General features: G+C 33.0%; 1 protein-coding gene across 2 annotated transcripts in view; it reads left to right on the forward strand.

Annotated features, from left to right (window-relative positions):
* AGO3 (argonaute RISC catalytic component 3) overlaps window positions 1-20,796 on the forward strand; it is a 156,218-nt gene that overhangs the window by 24,668 nt on the left and 110,754 nt on the right. For both annotated transcript variants that reach the window (XM_036911923.2, XM_036911924.2), the window contains exons 3-5: window positions 11,539-11,659; window positions 14,945-15,153; window positions 16,196-16,332. In XM_036911923.2, coding sequence (XP_036767818.1) covers window positions 11,539-11,659; window positions 14,945-15,153; window positions 16,196-16,332 — 467 coding nt within the window. The remainder of the gene's footprint in view (window positions 1-11,538; window positions 11,660-14,944; window positions 15,154-16,195; window positions 16,333-20,796) is intronic.

Raw genomic sequence — 20,796 nt, forward strand, 5'->3', positions numbered from 1 at the left:
CAAAACTCACATGTCTTCTTTGTGTTAATAGAAAAGGTCCAAGTTATTTTTTATGCTCTTGAAATCAGACTGAGGTCTTTTTCCTTGTGCTCTTTTTTTCCTCCACCATACCCCTACCTTGCTTACACCTTTGGTAATGGTCCCTTTAAGATGATGGAGATTATAGCAGTGATAGTAGAAATGATGGTTGTCAATGGTTTTGTGCTTTTGGTTCTGATCAACTCCTAACTTTCTTTACTCTTACGCAGGAACAAATACATATGATATATAAAGATTTATCAATTTGCTTTCAGTAAGCTTCTTCTCTTACTACCCCCCCCAAATACTATATAAATGTACATATGTATGTGGCTGTGGTTTAGGTAATAAGAGGAATATAAAAGCAATTTATGACATGGTGTTCAACACCGTGAAGGAGGTTTAAAAAAAAAAGACTTAGGAACAAAATACTTAGAAAACAATGATATTCAACTTAGCATTTTGGTTTGTATTATCAAATACTCCAGCCATTTCTTACTCAGTAAGTATTATTAAGGACCTTCATTTAAGACAAAGATGGTTCTTGCTGTCAAGCAATGTGTAATTTAGTAGAGGAGATAAAACACATAGAAATATGAAGTAAACGAACACTAAGAGACTTTGTGATAACATGAAAAAACCACCTGTCATATGAGTATTACAATTAATGTGTAATGCAGAGATCTTTCTGAGGTCAGGGAGGAGGGACTTGTGGAGTATTACAAGTGGAAGAAATCTAAGAGGTCAGTTAATCTGATACTCTTTTTCATATCTGAAATCCAGAAAGGTTAAGAGGCTTATTCAAGAACATGCATTTCTAGTAGCAAAGGTGAGATAAGAACTCCAGAATCCTAACTTGATTGATTTCCTATATTAGGAAATAGATTTAAAAGAAGAAAAGGAATGGAATAAATCTAAAACCATTGATAGAATTGTGGATAGCTGTAATAAAGAGACACTGTGTTTAAAGATGAGGCAGCATTAACAAAGGTACAGCAATTGAGAAGAATCAGGATAGTGAGTTTTAGCCATGCTTAAGGGGGGCGGTTCTGGTCAGGTACTGCTTTAAGCTACCATCTATGAATAAGTGACCTCTAGTCTTGATGTAGCCTCCACTTCTTTCCTGAGTTTTAAACTGACACCTGAATATTACTAAAGTGCTTTATACACAAGTTAAAAAAACCTCGTTCTCTCAATCCCCATCCCTATACTCTGTTGATATTACTGTATTCTTTTTCTCTACCTAAACTCTGAAATTAGACCTTACATTTCCTTTTCTTCCTATTGATTATCAAGCCCTATTCGGTTATCAGAACAACTTACTGCTATTTCAGAAGTTGATCCCTAATCTGCCCCTCTCTGTTCATACAGCTGCCACCTTGGTTTCAGATCCCTGTTATCTAGACTCTTACAATGACCTTTTAATTGGTTTTCCCTAACATCTCTCCCTCTGCATTCTAGTTAATTATGCACATTTCTGGCATAGTTATCCTTTTAAATAAGAAACCTGATTATGTCATTCCCTTACTTTAAAATATTTTCAGCTCCCTATTGCCTACAGAAGAACATCCCAAATTTAGTATAGCATACCCTTCTTGGTTTGTCTAACCTATACCCTTTTCCATATTCTGCAGCTCTTACCTGGAATGGCCTCTCTGCCCTTCTCTATCTGGCAGACCTCTGTTATTTTTCAAGGCACATCTTTTAAACTCCATAGTCAGATGGTAATTCATTTTTTTATGACCTTGTAGTACTTGGTGTATACTTCTGTTATAATATTTTTAGTGCATTGTGGTTACTCTTTGCTCCCCACTTCTCAGAGTATAACCTCTTCATGAAAAGGAATATTCTTTACTGTCATCCTTGTAGTTCTGATCTTAACTCAGTGATTGGCACATAATAAATAGAATGAATGAAATGCTCATAAAAGTAAAATGGTATGAGTATGATGGTGAGGAACAGAAAAGAGAACTGGATATTAACAGAGGGCTATGTATGCCTAGATAGGGATTTTCAGTGCCCTTCCCTTTTAGGATCTATTGGCTGATCTTTGTCTTATACTCCTTCCTCTCTCTCGTCTGTCTCCTAGCCATAATCCACTGCAGAGACTTAACTGTCTCATGCTGTGCTTTCAAATTCCCTCTTTCTTGTTTCTCAGAATTAATGTTAATATGTAAATTTGAATGAAAGATAATCCTGACCCCTTTGGTAGATGTTTACATTTTTTAAAGGCATTTATTAATTTAAGTAAATGTCTAAGGCATTAAATGTAACTGATCAAATGTCTAAGGCAGATATTTCTCAGCTGAATTCCTTACTACTTCCTCTCCACCTTGCCCTGCCTTAAAAGAATCAACCCTAACTTTGGCAGTATATAGTAGAGAATTGTTATAGCTAATTCATTAAGTAGGAGAATATATGATGAAAATGTTAGGAAAACAAAATCATTAGAAGACAAAATGGGTTGGCGTTGAGGAAATATTAAGTAAAAAAAAAAAGAACAAAGTTGCTTATTGGATTTGTTCCTTCTACTTTTTTTTGGTGGGGGTGAAGGAAGTATTTGTGTATTCTTTGAGTGTATGTGAAGTTGCATAGCATAGAGTTTTACATGTAGATGCTCAGCATGTTAGTTCAGTTTGGGAGGAAAATACATGTAATTAGTGGAGTACATTTTGGTTTTAACTTAGGATCCTATTGACATTCCTAATAATATTTCTTCTGTAGGTTGCTTTGTCTTGTTATGTTGTTTGTCAGTACAAGTAAAGGATCTGTAATTTAGATGTTTACAAATGGAAATTTTTTATCATGTACCTTTTATTTGAGATCTGATAGGAGCCACTATCAAAAAGAATACTTTTTGTACTCTAAAAATGTCATAAATCAACTTTATTCTTTGTTTATAATATTGACTTGATTTTATATAAATATCTGTTAAACTTATTCCCTTAATTTTCTTCAAAAGACTAGCTTTTGTCTTTAGTTTTTGCAATATTATTACATAACTAGTCATTAAAAATTGTTGGTGGGCTTCTGAAATTCGTTCAATTCCTATACTTCCTCAACTGGAATTGTAGAAATTAGAAGGACTAGATAAAACTTACAATTCCATTTCAATATTAACTAAGCAGTTATGGACTGAAATGCAGCAGTATTTAAATCAGCACATATGAGGTTTCTCTTGTCCATATGCCTCATGCTCAAATATTTGGCACTATGGCATTAATCACAATAGTAGAATGATGTATTGTAGCCAAACAAGTTTCCACTTTAGTCAGAAGAGTTTTCTTAGATAAAATATCCAAGAAATGCTTATGGATAATTTTTTTATTCAGCTTTTCTCCTTTAGACTTTCTTCTACTGCTTTGTTTTGTCTTTTCCTCACCCCTTTGGGGGAATGTATTTTTCTTTTTTTCCTATTTAATGACTGACTGAAAACAATCATTTGGTGAAAGAACATATTTGTTAAGCAGATTTTAAATGTTTCTAGTTTTGTTTTTCACAAGTGAATGGTCTCAATAACTAAAAATCAAATATTTTTGGAAATATTATGACCTAGAGCATAAATTCTGCAACTTGAGGTTTTACGCTAGTTTGTCCAACTACTAAGCATATGTGGGGTCAAATAGATTATTACATACTCAGAACCATTGAGTAGTGAAATAAATACATGGAAAAAATTATATATACAGCATAATTATAACTGCAGTATCCATTGTAAACATGAGTAAAGATATGAAAGAATCAAAGTAGTAGGTTGTGGTTGAATATTTTTTTGGTTCAATTTTATAGATTAAATATTATCTTATAATCATTGTACTATTATAATTATTGTTACTATTCTATAATGATTAATGACATAATGCCAAATATTTGCATATTGTATATGGATATAATGTAATACTGATGATTGAATTTTATAAGAAAAAATATAAATCTATATTGATTCTATTTAGTCTCTTAAATGGAAATCTCAGATCAGAATGTTGGAAGCAACTCCCTTTCTGCTGTTATTAGGAATATTATTGGCATAGTGTTACAGTTGGCTAGTATTCCAAGAGAGGGACATACTTTTAAAAATAACTTTATTGATGTAAAATTCATATTCCATACAATTCACTCATTTAAAGTGTACAATTCAGTGTTTTTTAGTATGTTCACAGAGATAGCATATTGCCATCACCAAAATGCAGCAGTATTTAAATCAGCACATATGAGGTTTCTCTTGTCCATATGCCACATGCTCAAATATTTTAGAACATTTTAGAACATGTAACTTTTTAGATCTAATTTTAGAAAATTTCACCCTCCCAAGAAGGAACCCCAAAAGATGTGTTTACATCTTTTGGCTAATATTTCTATTATATATATATATATATATATATATATATATATATCTAAAACTCAAAGATGCTTTTATAAGTGAGTATATATCTAATTATCAGGGGCTAGTAGGTAGGGTTTATTCTTAACATCTATCCATTTGTGTAAATTGAACTTATAATAGCTGTATAGTATTGCATTGTACAGATGTGTTGTGATTTACTTTTAGTCTGCTCCATTTTTTTTTTCTTAGACTGGGTTAAACCAATTTGTACCAATTACCTGAATTTACCATGTGGTTGTACCAAGGTAGAATCATATTGGTACTATATTTAAAGGACGTATGGACTCTCACTGGAATTATAGTTTTTTCTATATAACTTTTAAACTTTTAATAATAACTTTTAAAATTTAACTCAGAGATCATTTTTGGATCTTTCCTATGTTTTCATCAGCTATTTAATTGATTGTACCAGGTTTTGTGTCAGGCACTTTGCTGGATTTTGGAGATAGCAGGATAAATAAGACATGGTTCCTAATAAGGATTTCATAGTCTGTGTGGGGAGACAAGCCCTGTGAGGTGCGCATTATGTGCTGTGATGAAAGAATAATGATTCCTGCTTTTGGAAGGAAGTTGGAGTACATGACATGGTGTGTGAACTAGATAGTTGCCCAGTAGACCAGGAGAAAGAATAATCCACATAGGAGAGAGCATGGACTTTTGAGCAAATGAAGAACATCTATATTTAAAAGCAGAACCAATGGCAGTATGGAGAATAATCAGAGAAGGGAAAGATCAGAGGAGTCCTAGAGAATATTTAGAAGGTTATTACAGTAGTCTAGATCACTGGTCTTCAAATTCATCCCCATTAGTTAAAATATGTTTGACCATGCATTCAACAATAGGTAAGGAAATATATATGAACACATATTAAAAATTTTTTAACTTATATACATATATTACCATTCTAACACGTTGTATATAGAAAAATTAAAGGTGGAGAAATAAACTATTTAGGAATTATTAATAACTTGACATTTTAGATTAATGAACCAAAAACCTGATTGAATATGTACCACACACTTAAACTGAAATAAGTTGCAACACACAGAGAAGACAAGTAGTGATTTTACAGCATCTTACTATGCTGATGGACAGTGACTAATGGGGTATGAAGGGGGGACTTGGTGAAGGAGGGAGTCTAGTAAACATAATGTTCCTCATGTAATTGTAGATTAATAATACCAAAATAAAAAAAAGAAATAAGTTGCAACATGCTGAAAATGAATGAATGAGTGACTTCCACTAATAACTTCTATATCTTGCAGAGTTCCCATTATTCTTTTAGGATTCCTGGGTGCTATATTTACATCTGATAGAGACTTAGTGAAGATAACAGTGGTCAATCCATTTTCATGAATATTAGAAATCTTAATTTCTAACTGTTGATGAAAATTAAATATAAATACTAATAACTTTTTCTCATACTCCAGCATACCTCCTACTACCTCTGGTACCTACTTTTCTAGATTAGAGCTAGTGTTTTCTAAGACTTAAATAACAGCAGTGGCAGTGGTGATGAAAGGAGGACTTAAATGTAAAATTTAGAAGAATGACCAACTTAGGTAAACTTAGGTATGTATGGAAAGGGAAGAAGTAAGAGTGGCTTCATAATTATTAGCTTGTGCAATGGTGATGACTTTAACAGAAATATGGATGGTAAAAGGACCAAGTATTTTTATCATGTGTTTTGGATATTTGTAAGTCAAATTGTGTAAGAAACATCAAAATGGAGAAGTTCAATAGATTATTAGAAATAAGTGCCTAGAGCTCAAACTAGGGCTGAGATGGAGATTGAGATTTGCGACATGCCAGCATATAAGTGATAGTTAAAAGCTAGGGAGAGTGTATAGAGTCAAGAGAACTGAGACCAGATCTCAGGGGATACTATTATTTCACGTTCTTCAGTGAAGACACTTAGAGATTAGAAAGATAGGAGAACCAGGAAGAAACAGAAGCTGTTTCATAGAAGGTAAAACAGGGATCATGATTTTCAAGGACTGAGCACAGTAGCAAATGATAAAAGAAGCCCAGAGTGTAAAGGCTGAAAAGAGACTATGTTTAAGAGGTCAGTGGTGGTCTGAGAGGGAAGTGTTCTAGGGGAGAGTTATTTCTGTAAGCCAGATTGAGTTAAAAATTCATTTTCTAATACGTAATATATAAAGAATAGAGGAGGAAGAAAAAAGAGAAAAAAAAAGAACCTTTACATTGTGTTTGTAATAGCATACTAAGTGAGTTCAATTAGACTCTTAGATAGTAAGGAAGTTAACCTTGAACCTTTGGTAACCATGAATCTAAAGCCTGCAATGGCAATAAGTACATACCTATCGATAATCACCCTAAATGTAAATGGTCTAAATGCACCAGTCAAAAGACATAGAGTTACTGAATGGAAAAAAAAACAAGACCCATCTGTATGCTGCCTACAAGAGACTCACTTCAAACCCAAAGACACACAGACTAAAAATGAAGGGATGGAAAAAGATATTTCATGCAACTAATAGGGAAAAAAAGCAGGAGTTGCAGACCTTGTATCAGACAAAATAGACTTCAAAACAAAGAAAGGAACAAGAGACAACGAAGCACATTACATAATGATAAAGGGGTCAGTTCAACAAGAGGATATAACCATTATAAATATCTATGCACCCAACACAGGATCACCTACATATGTAAAACAAATACTAACAGAATTAAAGAGGGAAATAGAATGCAATGAATTCATTTTAGGAGACTTCAACACACTAGTCATTCCAAAGGACAGATCACCCAGACACAAAATAAGGAGACACAGGCACTGAACAACACATTAGAACACATGGACCTAACAGACATCTACAGAACACTTCACCCAAAAGCAACAGGAAACACATTCTTCTCAAGTGCATATGGAACATTTTTAAGAATAGATCATACACTAGGCCACAAAAACAGCCTCAATAAATTTAAAAAGATTGAAATTCCACCAACCAGCTTCTCAAACCACAAAGGTATGAAACTAGAAATAAATTACACAAATAAAATGAAAAATCCCACAAACACATGGAGGCTTCACAACATGCTCCTAAATAACCAATGGATTAATGACCAAATAAAAACAGATCAAGCAATACATGGAGACAAATGAGAACAATAATTCAACACCGCAAAATCTGTGGGATGCAGTGAAGGCTGTGCTAAGAGGGAAGTGTACTGCAATACAGGCCTACCTCAGAAAAGAAGAACAATCCCATATGAACAGTCTAAACTCAAAATTGACAAAACTAGAAACAGAAGAACAAATGGGGCCCAAAACCAGTAGAAGGTGGGACATAACAAAGACTAGAGCAGAAATAAATAAAATAGAGAATAAAACAGTAAAAACAATCAATGAAAGCAGGAGTTGGTTCTTAGAGAAAATAAACAAAACAGATAAACCCCTAGCCAGACTTACCAAGAAAAAAAGAGAGTCTACACACATAAACAATCAGAAATGAGAAAGGAAAAATCACTATAGACACCACAGAAATACAAAGAACTATTAGAGAATACTATAAAAAATTATATGGTAACAAACTGGATAACCTAGAAGAAATGGACAACTTTCTAGAAAAATATAACCTTCCAAGACTGACCCAGAAAGAAACAGAAAATCTGAACAGACCAATTACCAGCAACGAAATTGAAGTGGTAATCAAAACTTACCTAAAAACAGAACCCCTGGACCAGATGGCTTCACCACTGAATTTTATCAAACATTTAGTGAGGACCTACCACCCATCCTCCTAAAAGTTTTCCAAAAAGTAGAAGAGGAGGAAATACTTCCAAACTCATTGTATGAGGCCAGCTTCACCCTAATACCAAAACCAGGCAAAGACACCACAAAAAAGAAAATTACAGACCAATATCCCTGAAGAACATAGATGCAAAGATACTCAGCAAAATATTAGCAAACTGAATTCAAAAATACATCAAAGAGATCATCCACCATGATCAAGTAGGATTTATTCCAGGGAGGCAAAGATGGTACAACATTAGAAAATCCATCAACATCATCCACCACATCAACAGAAAGAAGGACAAAAACCACATCATCATCTCCATAGATGCCGAAAAAGCATTTTACAAAATGCAACATCCATTCATGATAAAAACTCTCAACAAAATGGGTATAGAGGGCAAGTACCTCAACATAATAAATGCCATATATGACAAACCCACAGCTAACATCATAACTAACAGCAAGAAGCTGAAAGCCTTGCCTTTAAGATTGGGAACTAGACAAGGATGCCCGCTCTCTCCATTTTTATTCAGCATAGTTCTGGAGGTCCTTGCCTGCTATGAGCAACTTCTTCCTGAACGCATCTCCTTGAGCAAGGGAAAGAAAAGCAAAAATGAACACATGGGACTACATCAAACTAAAAAGCTTCTGTACAGCAAAGGACACCATCAACAGAACAAAAAGGCATCCTACAGTATGGGAGGATATATTTGTAAATGACATGTCCAACAAGTGGTTAACATCCAGAATGTATAAAGAACTCACACGTCTCAACACCCAAAAAGCAAATAACCCGATTAAAAAATGGGCAGATTATATGAAGAGACAGTTCTTGAAAGAAGAAATTCAGATGGCCAACATACACATGAAAAGATGCTCCACATCACTAATCATCAGGGAAATGCAAATTAAAACCACAATGAGATATCACCTCACACCAGTTAGGATGGCCAGCATTGAAAAGACTAAGAACAACAAGTGCTGGCGAGATTGCAGAGAAAGGTGAATCCTCCTACCCTACTGGTGGGAATGTAAGCTAGTTCAACTATTGTGGAATGCAGTATGGAGATTCCTCAAAAAACTAAAAATAGAAATATCATTTGACCCAGGAATTCCACTCCTAGGAATTTACCCAAAGAAAACAACTCTGATTCAAAAAGACATGCACCCCTATGTTTATTGCAGCATAATTTACAATAGCCAAGATATGGAAGCAACCTAAGTGTCCATCAGTAGATGAATGGATAAAGAAGAAGTGGTACATATACACAATGGAATACTATTCAGCCATAAGAAAGAAACAAATCCTACCATTTGCAACAACATGGATGGAGCTGGAGAACATTATGCTCAGTGAAATAAGTCAGGCAGAGAAAGACAAATACCAAATGACTTCCTCATTTGTGGAATATAACAGTGAAACAAAACTGAAGGAACAAAATATCAGCAGACTCACAGACTCCAAGAAGGGACTAGTGGTTACCAAAGGAGGGGATTGTGGGAGGGCAGGGAGGGAAGTGAGGGAGAAGGGGATTGTGGGGTATCATGATTGGTGCATGTGGTGTGTGGGATCACAGGGAAGACGGTGTAGTTCAGAGAAGACAAATAGGGATTCTGTGGCATCTTACTATACTGATGGACAGTGACTGTAATGGGGTATTGGAGGGGACTCGATAGTAAGAATGAATGTAATAACCACATTCTTTTTCTTGTGAAACCTTCATTAGAGTGTATATCAATGATACCTTAATAATAATAATAATAATAAAAGAAGTACTGCAGAGATGAAGTCAACAACTGATTGGATAAAGAGATGAGCCAGATTTTGAATCTGGGTTCATAGGAAAATGGAAGCACCAATAATTAAAGAGTAGTAAACAGGAAGATAATGAGATTTGACTTGGGGAAATATGTTGAACTCAGCTTTAGATACATTCCATTAGAGATTCTTGCAGTTCATTGAGCAAGACTATCCACTGTTAGAACACTAAGAATATACTTGAATATTGTGTATTCAAAGCAGAACTTTTTTTTATCTCCATGATGTTTTGGCCCTACTATTTCAATCTCCTCCACTATTTTAATCATTAGAGTGGTTTGATTTGGTTGCCAGAATTTGGTAAGCTTAAAGTTGCACCAGTTTATTGGTGAGTAGAAAAATGACAAAATAGTCAAAACATCATGACAAATTTGATGTGTAAAATTTCACTTAAGAAACTGGAATTGATAATGCTCACAAAAAAAATTTGTTTAATGGCAGAAAAATTTCAAATATGCCTTGTATGCAAAAACTCATCTGAGTCAAATCTTTATTGTAAACTTTCCTCTAAAAAAGGCTTGATTTTTATTTAAGTAGTTTTAGCAAAGTTTGAAAAGGGGGGAAAATAATAACTTCGAGAATGTACAAAATTGCTGGTTATCAAGTCAGCTGAATTATTTTGTTCCAGAAAATGCTTTTGTTCTTTCCCTCTTGCCTACCTACTTGCCTGTGCTAGAATTAAGTCTTTTCTTTTTTCATCCTTTTAAATGTATTATACATATATTACCAGTATTTTGTGGGTATATTCTCATTATAACATATTTAGATTGCTTAAACAAAGTAAAAAATCATTCTCTCTACTTCTCTCTCCAGAGGTAACCACTGTATCTATTTGGTACATATCCTTCTGTATGTCTTTCCACTGCTTTTACAAATAACGTGTATAAAAATAAATATTGATTTGTGAATATTTGGTATTATTCTATATAATTTTTTAAATGTAAAAGTACCGAATATCTTTCCATGTAAATATATATGTGGTAAAAATGTTGGATAAACACAGAGGTTTCAAAATATCCTTACTGGCTAGATACTACTGCAAGCATGGAGTGGAGAGGTAGGATGGGGGACAGAGGTGCAAAGTACAAGTGTTTTTATTGCTCTCAAGAATCTCACAGTCTGGTAGCAGCAAAGTATATAATAATTATAATACAGTAGAATAAGTGTTCTAATAGATACATGTACTAGGTGCTGTTTGAGCACAGAGAAAAGAGCATCAAACTCTGAAAAAAAGAGGTGAATGTGTCAGGTAGTGTTTAGAGATGGTGAAAGAGATTAGAGGTCAGTTTCTAAGAATAATATTTTGCAGATCTACTGTAACCCAGAAAGATTAAGTAATTCACTGGATTCATTCTTCTCTATCTTTTGTGAAATTCATTTTGTCTCTTGCCAGAAATCAGTCTTTCTGGTTTTCTAAGCTATGGTTCTGGAAGCTGTACCTTTATCATGTACAGTTATCTTTTAGAATGTGACAGCTTTAAATAATATAAGAAACAAGTTAAAATTCTTGTATTTCATCATGCACAGGATTACATGAATATATTTCCCCCTTTTTTTTAGGGAGGTGGTTGACTCAATGGTTCAGCATTTTAAAGTAACTATATTTGGAGACCGTAGACCAGTTTATGATGGAAAAAGAAGCCTTTACACAGCCAATCCACTTCCTGTGGCGACTACTGGAGTAAGATATGCATTCTTTATTGGAAAGCTGTACTTTGGCAATGTCTCCTTTCTAATGCACTCAATACTATTTTATTTTAGTCTATTAGTCTGTATATGTAAGTGTGTATCATTTGTCTTTTTTAACTTATTTTGAAATAATTTCAGACATAAAAAAGTTATAAGAATTGTGCAAAGACCTCACATATCCTTTTTACCCAGATTCACCAGTATTCTTCATGTTTGCGACATTTGTTTTATCATTCTAACATACAAGTAAGCATGTATGTCTCTCTCTCTCTCTATAGTGTATCTATAGGCACAAAGACAAAACAAAAAAAAGAGAAATTTTTTCCTGAACCACTTAAGAGTAAGCTGCTTACATCATGTCCTTTAATATGTATTTCCTAAGAACAAGGATAAAAACTACACTTAGCAACTTCACTAAATTTTACATCAAAATGATACTTTTATCTAATCAACAATCCATATTCCAGTTTTGTCATTTGTTCCAATAATGTCCTTTAATCTTTTTTTGCCTTAGTACAGAATCCAGTCCAGATTTGTGATTGTATTTAGATATCATTTCTTTTTAGTCTTCTTTATTCTGGAACAATTTCCCAGCCTTTTTTTTTTTTCATGACATTAACATGATTGAAGATTACAGGAAAGTTATTTTGTAGAATATCCCTCAGTCCGGGCTTCTCTGGTGTTTCCTCTTGATTAAATTCTTATTAAGCATTTTTGGCAAGAATATTAGTGTGTTCTTTCCTTATCAGTGCATCATATCAAGAGGCATATAATATATGCTTGTTCCATTAACAGTGATGCTAATTTTGATCACAGGTTAAATTGGTATCTGCCACATTTCTCCTGTCAAGTTATTCTTTTTTCTTCACTCTTGTGGGGAGATATTTTTATTTAAAATTGCAATAAAATACACATAACATAAAATTTGCCATCTGAGCCATTTTTAAGGTACCATTCAGTGGCATTAAGTGCATTCACAACCATTACTAACATCCACCTCCATAACTTTTTATCTTGTAAAACTGAAACTCGGTACCCATTCTCCCCTTTTCCTTATTGCCTGGCAACCATCATTCTACTTTCTGTCTCTGTGAATTGGACTACTTTCAGTACCTCTTGTAAGTGGAATCATACAGTACTTACCTTTTTTGTGACTGGCTGATTTCACTTAGCATAATGTCCTTAAGGTTCTTCCATGTTGCATGTGTCAGAATATCCTTCCTTTTTAAGGCTGAATAATATTCCATTGTATGGATATACCACATTTTGTTTATTCATCTGTTGGTGGATACCTTTTGGCTATTGCAAATAATGCTGTTATGAACATGGGTGTACAAATATCTGTTTCAGTTCCTGTTTTCAGTTCTTGTGTATATGCTAGAAGTGGAGTTGCTATATCATATAATTGGTAATTTTATTTTTAATGTTTTGGGAAATCACCGTATTGGGAAATCACCATACTGTTTTCCGCAGGCGATTTTGCGTTCCATCAACAGTGCACAAGGGTTCCAAATTCTCCTCAGCCTCATCAGTGCTTGCTGTTTTCTGTTTTTTGATAGTAATCATCCTAATGAGTGTGAGGTGGTAACTCATTGTGATTTTGATTTACATTTCCCTAATGATTAGTGACATTGAACATTTTTCATGTGTTTATGGACCATTTGTCTGTCTTTAGTGAAATGTATTTTTTGAGTCCTTTGCCCACTTTTAAATTGGGTTGTTTCATTTTTGTTGTTGAGTTTTAGGAAATCACTGTACCTATCAGATACATGATTTGCACATATTTTCTCACATTCCATAGGCTGCCATTTTACTTGAACATGTCCTTTGATGCACAGAAGTTTTTACTTTTGATATAGGAGATAATTTTAAGAATTTTGTGTCTCACTAGATTTTTTACTAATTGATGACTCTTGCGTAGAAAGATTATTACGTGTACTAATGTTGATTTTTCTAATTCTGTCATTCCTTCTGCATTTATTAGTTGGTATTTTATTGTAAGGGAGAGCATTTTCTCTTCCCCTATTTATTTGACTTCCCAGATAGTCCCAGATTTAACCAGTGGGAGCCCTTTTTAGCTGATTCCTGTGTCCTTTGACATTACATACATTTTTTTTCCTTCATACTTCCTACTTTCTGGCACAAGATGCACAATACCATTATCACTCATCTTATGTTTTCCCTGCTGTAGCTCTGCAGCTGGCCTTTCTCAAAGGAACAATGGCTTCTTTTAGTGGGGGAATGTAATTTAGAAACCAGAATCCGAGTACTGGATGTGCTCATTGCTACTGGGATATATGGAGGTAGGAAATATGTATACATAAATAGTAATAATATTACATGTCATATGGTAAACCTGACATGTATTCTTCAAGTGCCACTTGCTATATACAATATACGATACGTATATTGGAAATCATGAGTTCAAACTGATTCTTCTACTTACTTTCTGTCCCTACAGGACTTTTCCTTTAGTCCGCATATTGCATGTTTGTATATTCTTCTTTGAACCCCTGCTCCCCATACATCAACATTTTTATTCATTTGTTCAATCTAACAATACATATAAAATAGTTCCTAAATTACTACATCATATCAGTATAGGAAACAAACCTACTAATAAGAGTTTAAGTTTTTATTTTGTATGCAGTTTTCCCCACTCACCTCTCTTCCACACTCTCAGTTGAGAATATAAAAGTCATATACTCTGTTCAAGAGTCACTAGTATTAATATTTCCTTTCTTTCTTTCAGTGTGGTTATGTAATTCATTTGAAATGTGTTTGGCTTCATTTGGTTTTGTTTATACTGAGTTTTAGTTTTTTCCATTCTTGTTGATTTTATTTTTAATTTTTTAATATATAGAACTTTATTTAACATGCTTCCAAGAGTCAAAACTACATGAAAAATATACTCAGAGTTTTTAACTCCTTCTCTATTTCTGTCCAATCTTTTCTTTACCATCTTTCAAAGTAATTAGTTTCTTTGTTTCTGGTTCATGCTTCCTGTGTTTCTTTTTGCAAAAATAAGCAGATGCATGAATATTTTCCTATTCTTCTTTTTCACACATAAGATGGCATACTATTTGTAATTTTCTGTACTTCACTTTTCTTTTTTTTTACTTAACAATATTTCTTGGAAATTATCTATTGATTTAATGTTGAGATTGGTTTCTCTTTTTTTTGCTTTGTTTTCTCTTAAATATTTTTATAAGTTAAACTTAAAAATAATTGTATTTATCTTCCTAAGTTTTTACTAGTTGACTTTTCCCATCAACAGGTAGATTTAGATGTTACTTTACCAGGGGAAGGTGGAAAAGATCGACCTTTCAAGGTATCAATCAAATTTGTCTCTCGGGTGAGTTGGCACCTACTCCATGAAGTACTGACAGGACGGACCTTGCCTGAGCCCCTGGAATTAGACAAGCCAATCAGCACTAATCCTGTCCATGCTGTTGACGTGGTGCTACGACATCTGCCCTCCATGAAGTGGGTGCTTCTGGTTTTACTTCCCGTTTAGATTTTAAGTGTGGTGGCTTTCCTCCCAAGAATGAATTGTACAGTCCGCCTTTGGTTAATCTTCAACTGTTGTTTATTTTGATTATTTCAGTTGAGAATAGCACACATACAAGTTGACAGAAATAGGTTAGAGAAAATTCTCCGACTTTTGAAAGTAAATACTCATCGGGTATGGGAACCTCCCTGACTTGGGAAACAACTGTAAATGACGCGCATGTTTGGTCACACCCTATCGGCTGCAGAACACCCAGGTGCCCCAGGCTGAGACCTTTGTTGCCAGGTGGTTGGCAGGAGGAGGGCTCTGCTCTCCTCATCTTTCAATAAAGCTGTTGGTGTAACTCAAAAAAAAAAAAAAAGGGAAAGGAAAGATAGTAAATGCACATTATTAGCTTAGCTATTTTAATGGATACTTTTTCAAAAAAATGTCTAGCCCTTTCTCTTAGGAGCTTCAAATTTATGTAACTGATAAATTTTCAGACATATTCTTATAGTTTAATCGCCTTGTTTTGAAGGTAATGTTGTTTATACAATAGTATCAAATTATGTTGAAACTGATGCTTTTTAAATCACATCAGCACTTCATATATATATATGTGTGTATTTGTGTGTGTATGTTTATTAGTGTCTTTTTAAAGAAAAGTATGTCTTGTAAACACATACAGAAATGGCTTTTTGATCAATAATTATTTACTCTTTAGCATTTTCTAAGGTTGGAACAGTTAACTTTAAAAAATCTATTTTAAGAAAGTATTTTAAATAAAACTTATTCAGACATTAGTTTTAAGAACCAAAATTTCAGTGAAGGATGCTGATGTTTTTCTTTCTTCTTTTTCCCCTCATTTAGAATGGCTGCTTTTTACTTTCACAAATTTGGAAAATGTTTTTTCATATGTTCCTAATGACAAGCATCATTATGCTGTATTAAGTGTATGTGTTCTAGACTCACCTATTCTGCAGATTTAAATACTTTTATAAGAAGGAGAGAATTGAACATGCCATTTTAATTTTGTAGATATACGCCTGTGGGGCGTTCCTTTTTCTCAGCTCCAGAAGGATATGACCACCCTCTGGGAGGGGGCAGGGAAGTATGGTTTGGATTCCATCAATCTGTTCGACCTGCCATGTGGAAAATGATGCTTAATATTGATGGTAAGAGAACTAAAACCATATTCTATATTGGGTAGTGGATTTCTGTATGGCCTCTGTGTAGGGGATGTATATAAATATATATATACATTTTATACATAATTTATATGTAATGATATGTACTGGTTGTCTTGAAATAATATTTGGATATGAAGACAATCTATAAAAACCTTTTTATTTTTGTTACATTTCATTTAGAAAGCCTTTACACAGTACTTTCAAAAGTACTTAGAATTTAAAGTTTAGTAGTAGCATGAAGTAAGCATGTGAAAGCAAATATAAAAGCTTTGACATGATCATCTGAGCAGTCTTCTATTATAACTCACTTTTGTCCTTTTAACTCTGTCAGTATTTCATTATAAAATATATGTTTTAAAGGAAAAGAAGTCTGTTAGTCATGGTGACCTCAGGCATTATACCTATTGCTGATGCTTAATGTGGTGCTAATTGTATTCTCATGTTCAGGTATGAATATTTTTTAATAAAAGTAGAGACAAGTATGATAAACTACCTCCTGTGTCCAAATTATCAGGATTTTTCTACCTTTCCTTAAACTATCTCTATTTACTCTTTATTGTAGTATTTTTAAATCAGATCTCAGCATGTTATTTTTGTCCCTACTACTTTACTATATGCCTCTAAAAATATGTTTTCTTACACAGTCATAATACCATTATCATATGTAAGAAATTTTAAGTCATCATTTATTTGTAGCCTCCAATACCCTGTCCATTATCAGATTTCCCTGATTGTCTCAAATGTTTTTTTATAATTAGCTGGTTCTAATCAGGGTCCAGAGACGATCCACACATCACATTTAGCTATTATTCCTTTTTTAAATGTAGTAATCCCATTTCCTTTCCACTTGTTTTATTTTGTTTTTCCCTTTTGTTCATTCCGTTGACTTGTTGCAGAAACTGTCACTTGTCCTGTAGAATATCCAAAAATTTAGTCTTTTGTCTTCTTGTGGTGTTTCTAACCTTGTACCTCTATCCCCTTTATTTCCCAAAAATGGAAGTTGTACCTAAAAGCTCGATTGAATTCTGGTTCAGAATAGTTCATAAGTGCTTCATACTATATTGTATTAGGAGACACACAGTATCTAGTGGTCCCAACTTTGGTGATACTAAGATTGATCAGTAGGTTCAGAAATCAGTAGGCCTGATCTCTCTATTTGTAAATTTCCCAACCTTTCAATAACTAACAACTCCATTCATTGATTATTATTACCCAAATTATTTTATGAGGGATCACTAATTGGTATGTTTTCTAATTCAGTTATTCCTTTTACATTAGATAGAATTCTTATGTGGAATATTACAATGTCCTGTTGATAATTCCTTAGTTCTTTGATGCTTTTTTTGCTTTCTGGCACAGCAGGATGTTCCAAGCTCATTGTGTTATTTCCTGCCCTGTATCTGGAATCAGCTATATCTTCAAGGATCCCTGGATATTTCCAGATCAGTAGTACATAGTTTCCTCATTATTTTCAGCTGCCTCAACCATTGGAGGGATATGTCATTGGGGATATATTTCAGAAGTCACCTTTAGGTGTATACTAGGACTGTTTTTAATTATTTGCCATTTCAGAACATCATTTCATATGTATATATATATAGACCTATCCTTAAGATGGATCCCAGGAGGTGAGATTGATGGGTCAAGAACAAATGTATTTGTAATTTTGGTCATTATTGCCACATTACCCTCCCTAGATGTTGTAAACATTGTGCATCAGTTAATGAGGCTGTCTCCTTACACCTTTGCCTCTATAGGTGTCAAACTCTAGATTTTCTAGATTTTTGTAAATCAGATTTGCAAGAAATAGTCTCTTTATTTTGCATTTGGCCATCTTTTCATATATGTAAGGGCCACCTTATATCTTTTTTTATTAACTTTCTATCCTGTGCTCTTTTTTTTTTTTCTGTTGGACTTTTGGTCTTTCCATTTACTGAGAGAACTTTCTAAAAGAGGTTAGCCCTTTGTTATATGAACTGCAGATAATATCCCTAGGTTGTTATATATCTTCTGACTTTGATTATGATCTTATTTTTGTTTTGTCTTTTTGCCATGTAGAAATTTATCTCTTTTTTTATCTCTTTTTTAGTATGTTTGTGTATGTGTGTGTGTGTGTACATATACACACACAAACATTTACATGTATTGGTCAATCATTTATTTCATGACTTTTGATACATTATAGTACTGGTCTCATTTTTCTCTTCAGGGTTTTCTAGGCCATTCTTATTTATTTTACCATGTAAGCTTTAGAAACACCTTGTCTTGATCCTATGGGTATGGAAGGATGGGCTGTTACTTTTATTGAGATCTAATTATATTTATAAATGAAGATAAATTGGCATCTTTTAAGATACTAAGTCTTTCTGTCCAAGAAAATACTATACCTTTCCCCTTGTAAGATTGCTTTTGTTTCTTCAGAAGTATTTTAAAGTTTTCTTCATGTAAAATTTGCACATACATTATTGTAACTCTTGTATACTTTCTTCCCCTTTTTACTATTAAATGGTTTATAGATCCTAACTAGCTATTGTTTGTGTACATAAAGGCTTTTGATTTCTACATACTAACTTTTTTCTCTCTGCCTTTTGAATTCCATTATTGTTTATAATAGTTTTATAAGTGATTTTCACAGAATTTCTAGGTTATAATATGTAATCATATATATCACTATAGATAGTGAAAGGTTTATCCCTCCCTTTAAAATTTAATTATTTCTTATCAGATTATATTGACTAATTAGGACAATGTTAAGCAGTAGTGATTAGGGGGCATCCTCTTTTTAATCCTTATTTAAGAAGGAGTGCTTCTAATGTCTCTGCATTAAGTATGATGTATACATATATTTATGTATTATGTATAGGAACATTTCTTGATTCCTAGTTTATTAAGTACTTTTAATCAAGAATGGATGTTGAATTTTGTCAGGTGTCTTTTTAGCATCAATAGAGCTTGTGTTAATATGATATTTTTCTTCTTTTTAACAACCAACCTTGAGCCAAACTTGAATTTCTGGGTTCCTTTAATGTTCTTCTGTGTTCTGTTTGCTAATACTTTACCTTTTTAATCAAAATGCAAAAGTAAGATTGATCTGATCTGCAGTCTTCTCCTTTTTTGTGCAGTCTTTTTCAAGGTGTGGCACTAGTGTTAAGTTTTATAAAACATTTGGAAGTTTTCTTTTTCCCAAAATGTACACTAGTTTTTAAATAGTATTAAAATTATCAGCCCTTTTAAGATTTAGTAGAATTCCTTTGTAAAATGTTTTTGGCCTGATGTGTTTTGATTTGTTTGGTGGATCTTTTAAAACTTCTTCCTTTTATTTTGTGAATATTAGTCTTGTTTAGGCTCTCTGGGTTTTCAGTTTTGGCAAGCTATAGCTTACTAGAAAATTATTTTATCTATGTTTATTTATATAGACTTTTACAAAGTAGTTTCTTATTTTTTTTAATTTTGTCTTATTTCTGTGGTTCCCCCATTTCTTATTTTGTGTATTTGTGCTTTGTCCTTTTTTACTCTTGATTAGGAGAGGTGGTAACTTAATCAACTGGTTTATTTTTTTCTCCCCCAGCAAAAGAGCTTTTGAAAGGAAAAAATCTTTTTTAGCTCTCTGGTTTCTGTTTTCTGACTCCTAATTTTTATTTTTAGCTTTTTAAATTTTTTGCTCTACTTCTCTTCAGTTAATTTAGTTGGTTTTCTAAATTTTTGAGCTATATTAGTAGTTCATGTACTATCATTTTTTTCTTATTGATAAAAATATTTAAAACAATTTTCTCCTGATCAGTTTCAGCTATATTCTAAAGTTTGTAATGTGTGTGTAGTACTTTTATTATATTATTTTCTAGAAACACCAAAAACTTCATTTGTATTTCCCCTCTTAGTCAAGTACTGTTTGAAAGACTTTTTAAATTTTCAAATTAAAGATTTTATTATTTTCTGACTTTGTTATAAATTTCTGTTTCATCTTATTAATTAGAGAATGTGGTTTTGTATTTCTGCTCTTAGAATTTGATGACATATTTTGTATAGCTTAATACAGTCAATTTTTGTGAAAGTTATTTGAAAATAAGGTATATTCAATTGAAGGGTAGAGTTAAATGAATATCCATGTGTGCTACCATTTTTATTATGTTGTTCAGATCATTTCTTTCCTTATTTATTTTTATTTAATTATTCTCTCACACTGAAAGAAATAAATTTACATTTCCTACTATTACTGTATTTCTATTTCTATTCCTCCTTATATCTCCTGTAATTTCTGCTTTTCTAATGTTGCTGCTATATTATTGGGAGCACATATATATTCATTGTTTTCCTCATTGTGAATTGTACTCTTTATCAATGATAAAGTGACTTTCTTTTTATACTTTGAGCCAAAAATCTACATTGTCTAATAAAAGGATTATACTCCATGTTTTTGTGAGCCTTATCCTATCTATTAATTTTTCCTTT

The sequence above is a fragment of the Manis pentadactyla genome, chromosome 4 (genome assembly GCF_030020395.1).
Source record: "Manis pentadactyla isolate mManPen7 chromosome 4, mManPen7.hap1, whole genome shotgun sequence".
NCBI classification, from domain to species: domain Eukaryota; kingdom Metazoa; phylum Chordata; class Mammalia; order Pholidota; family Manidae; genus Manis; species Manis pentadactyla.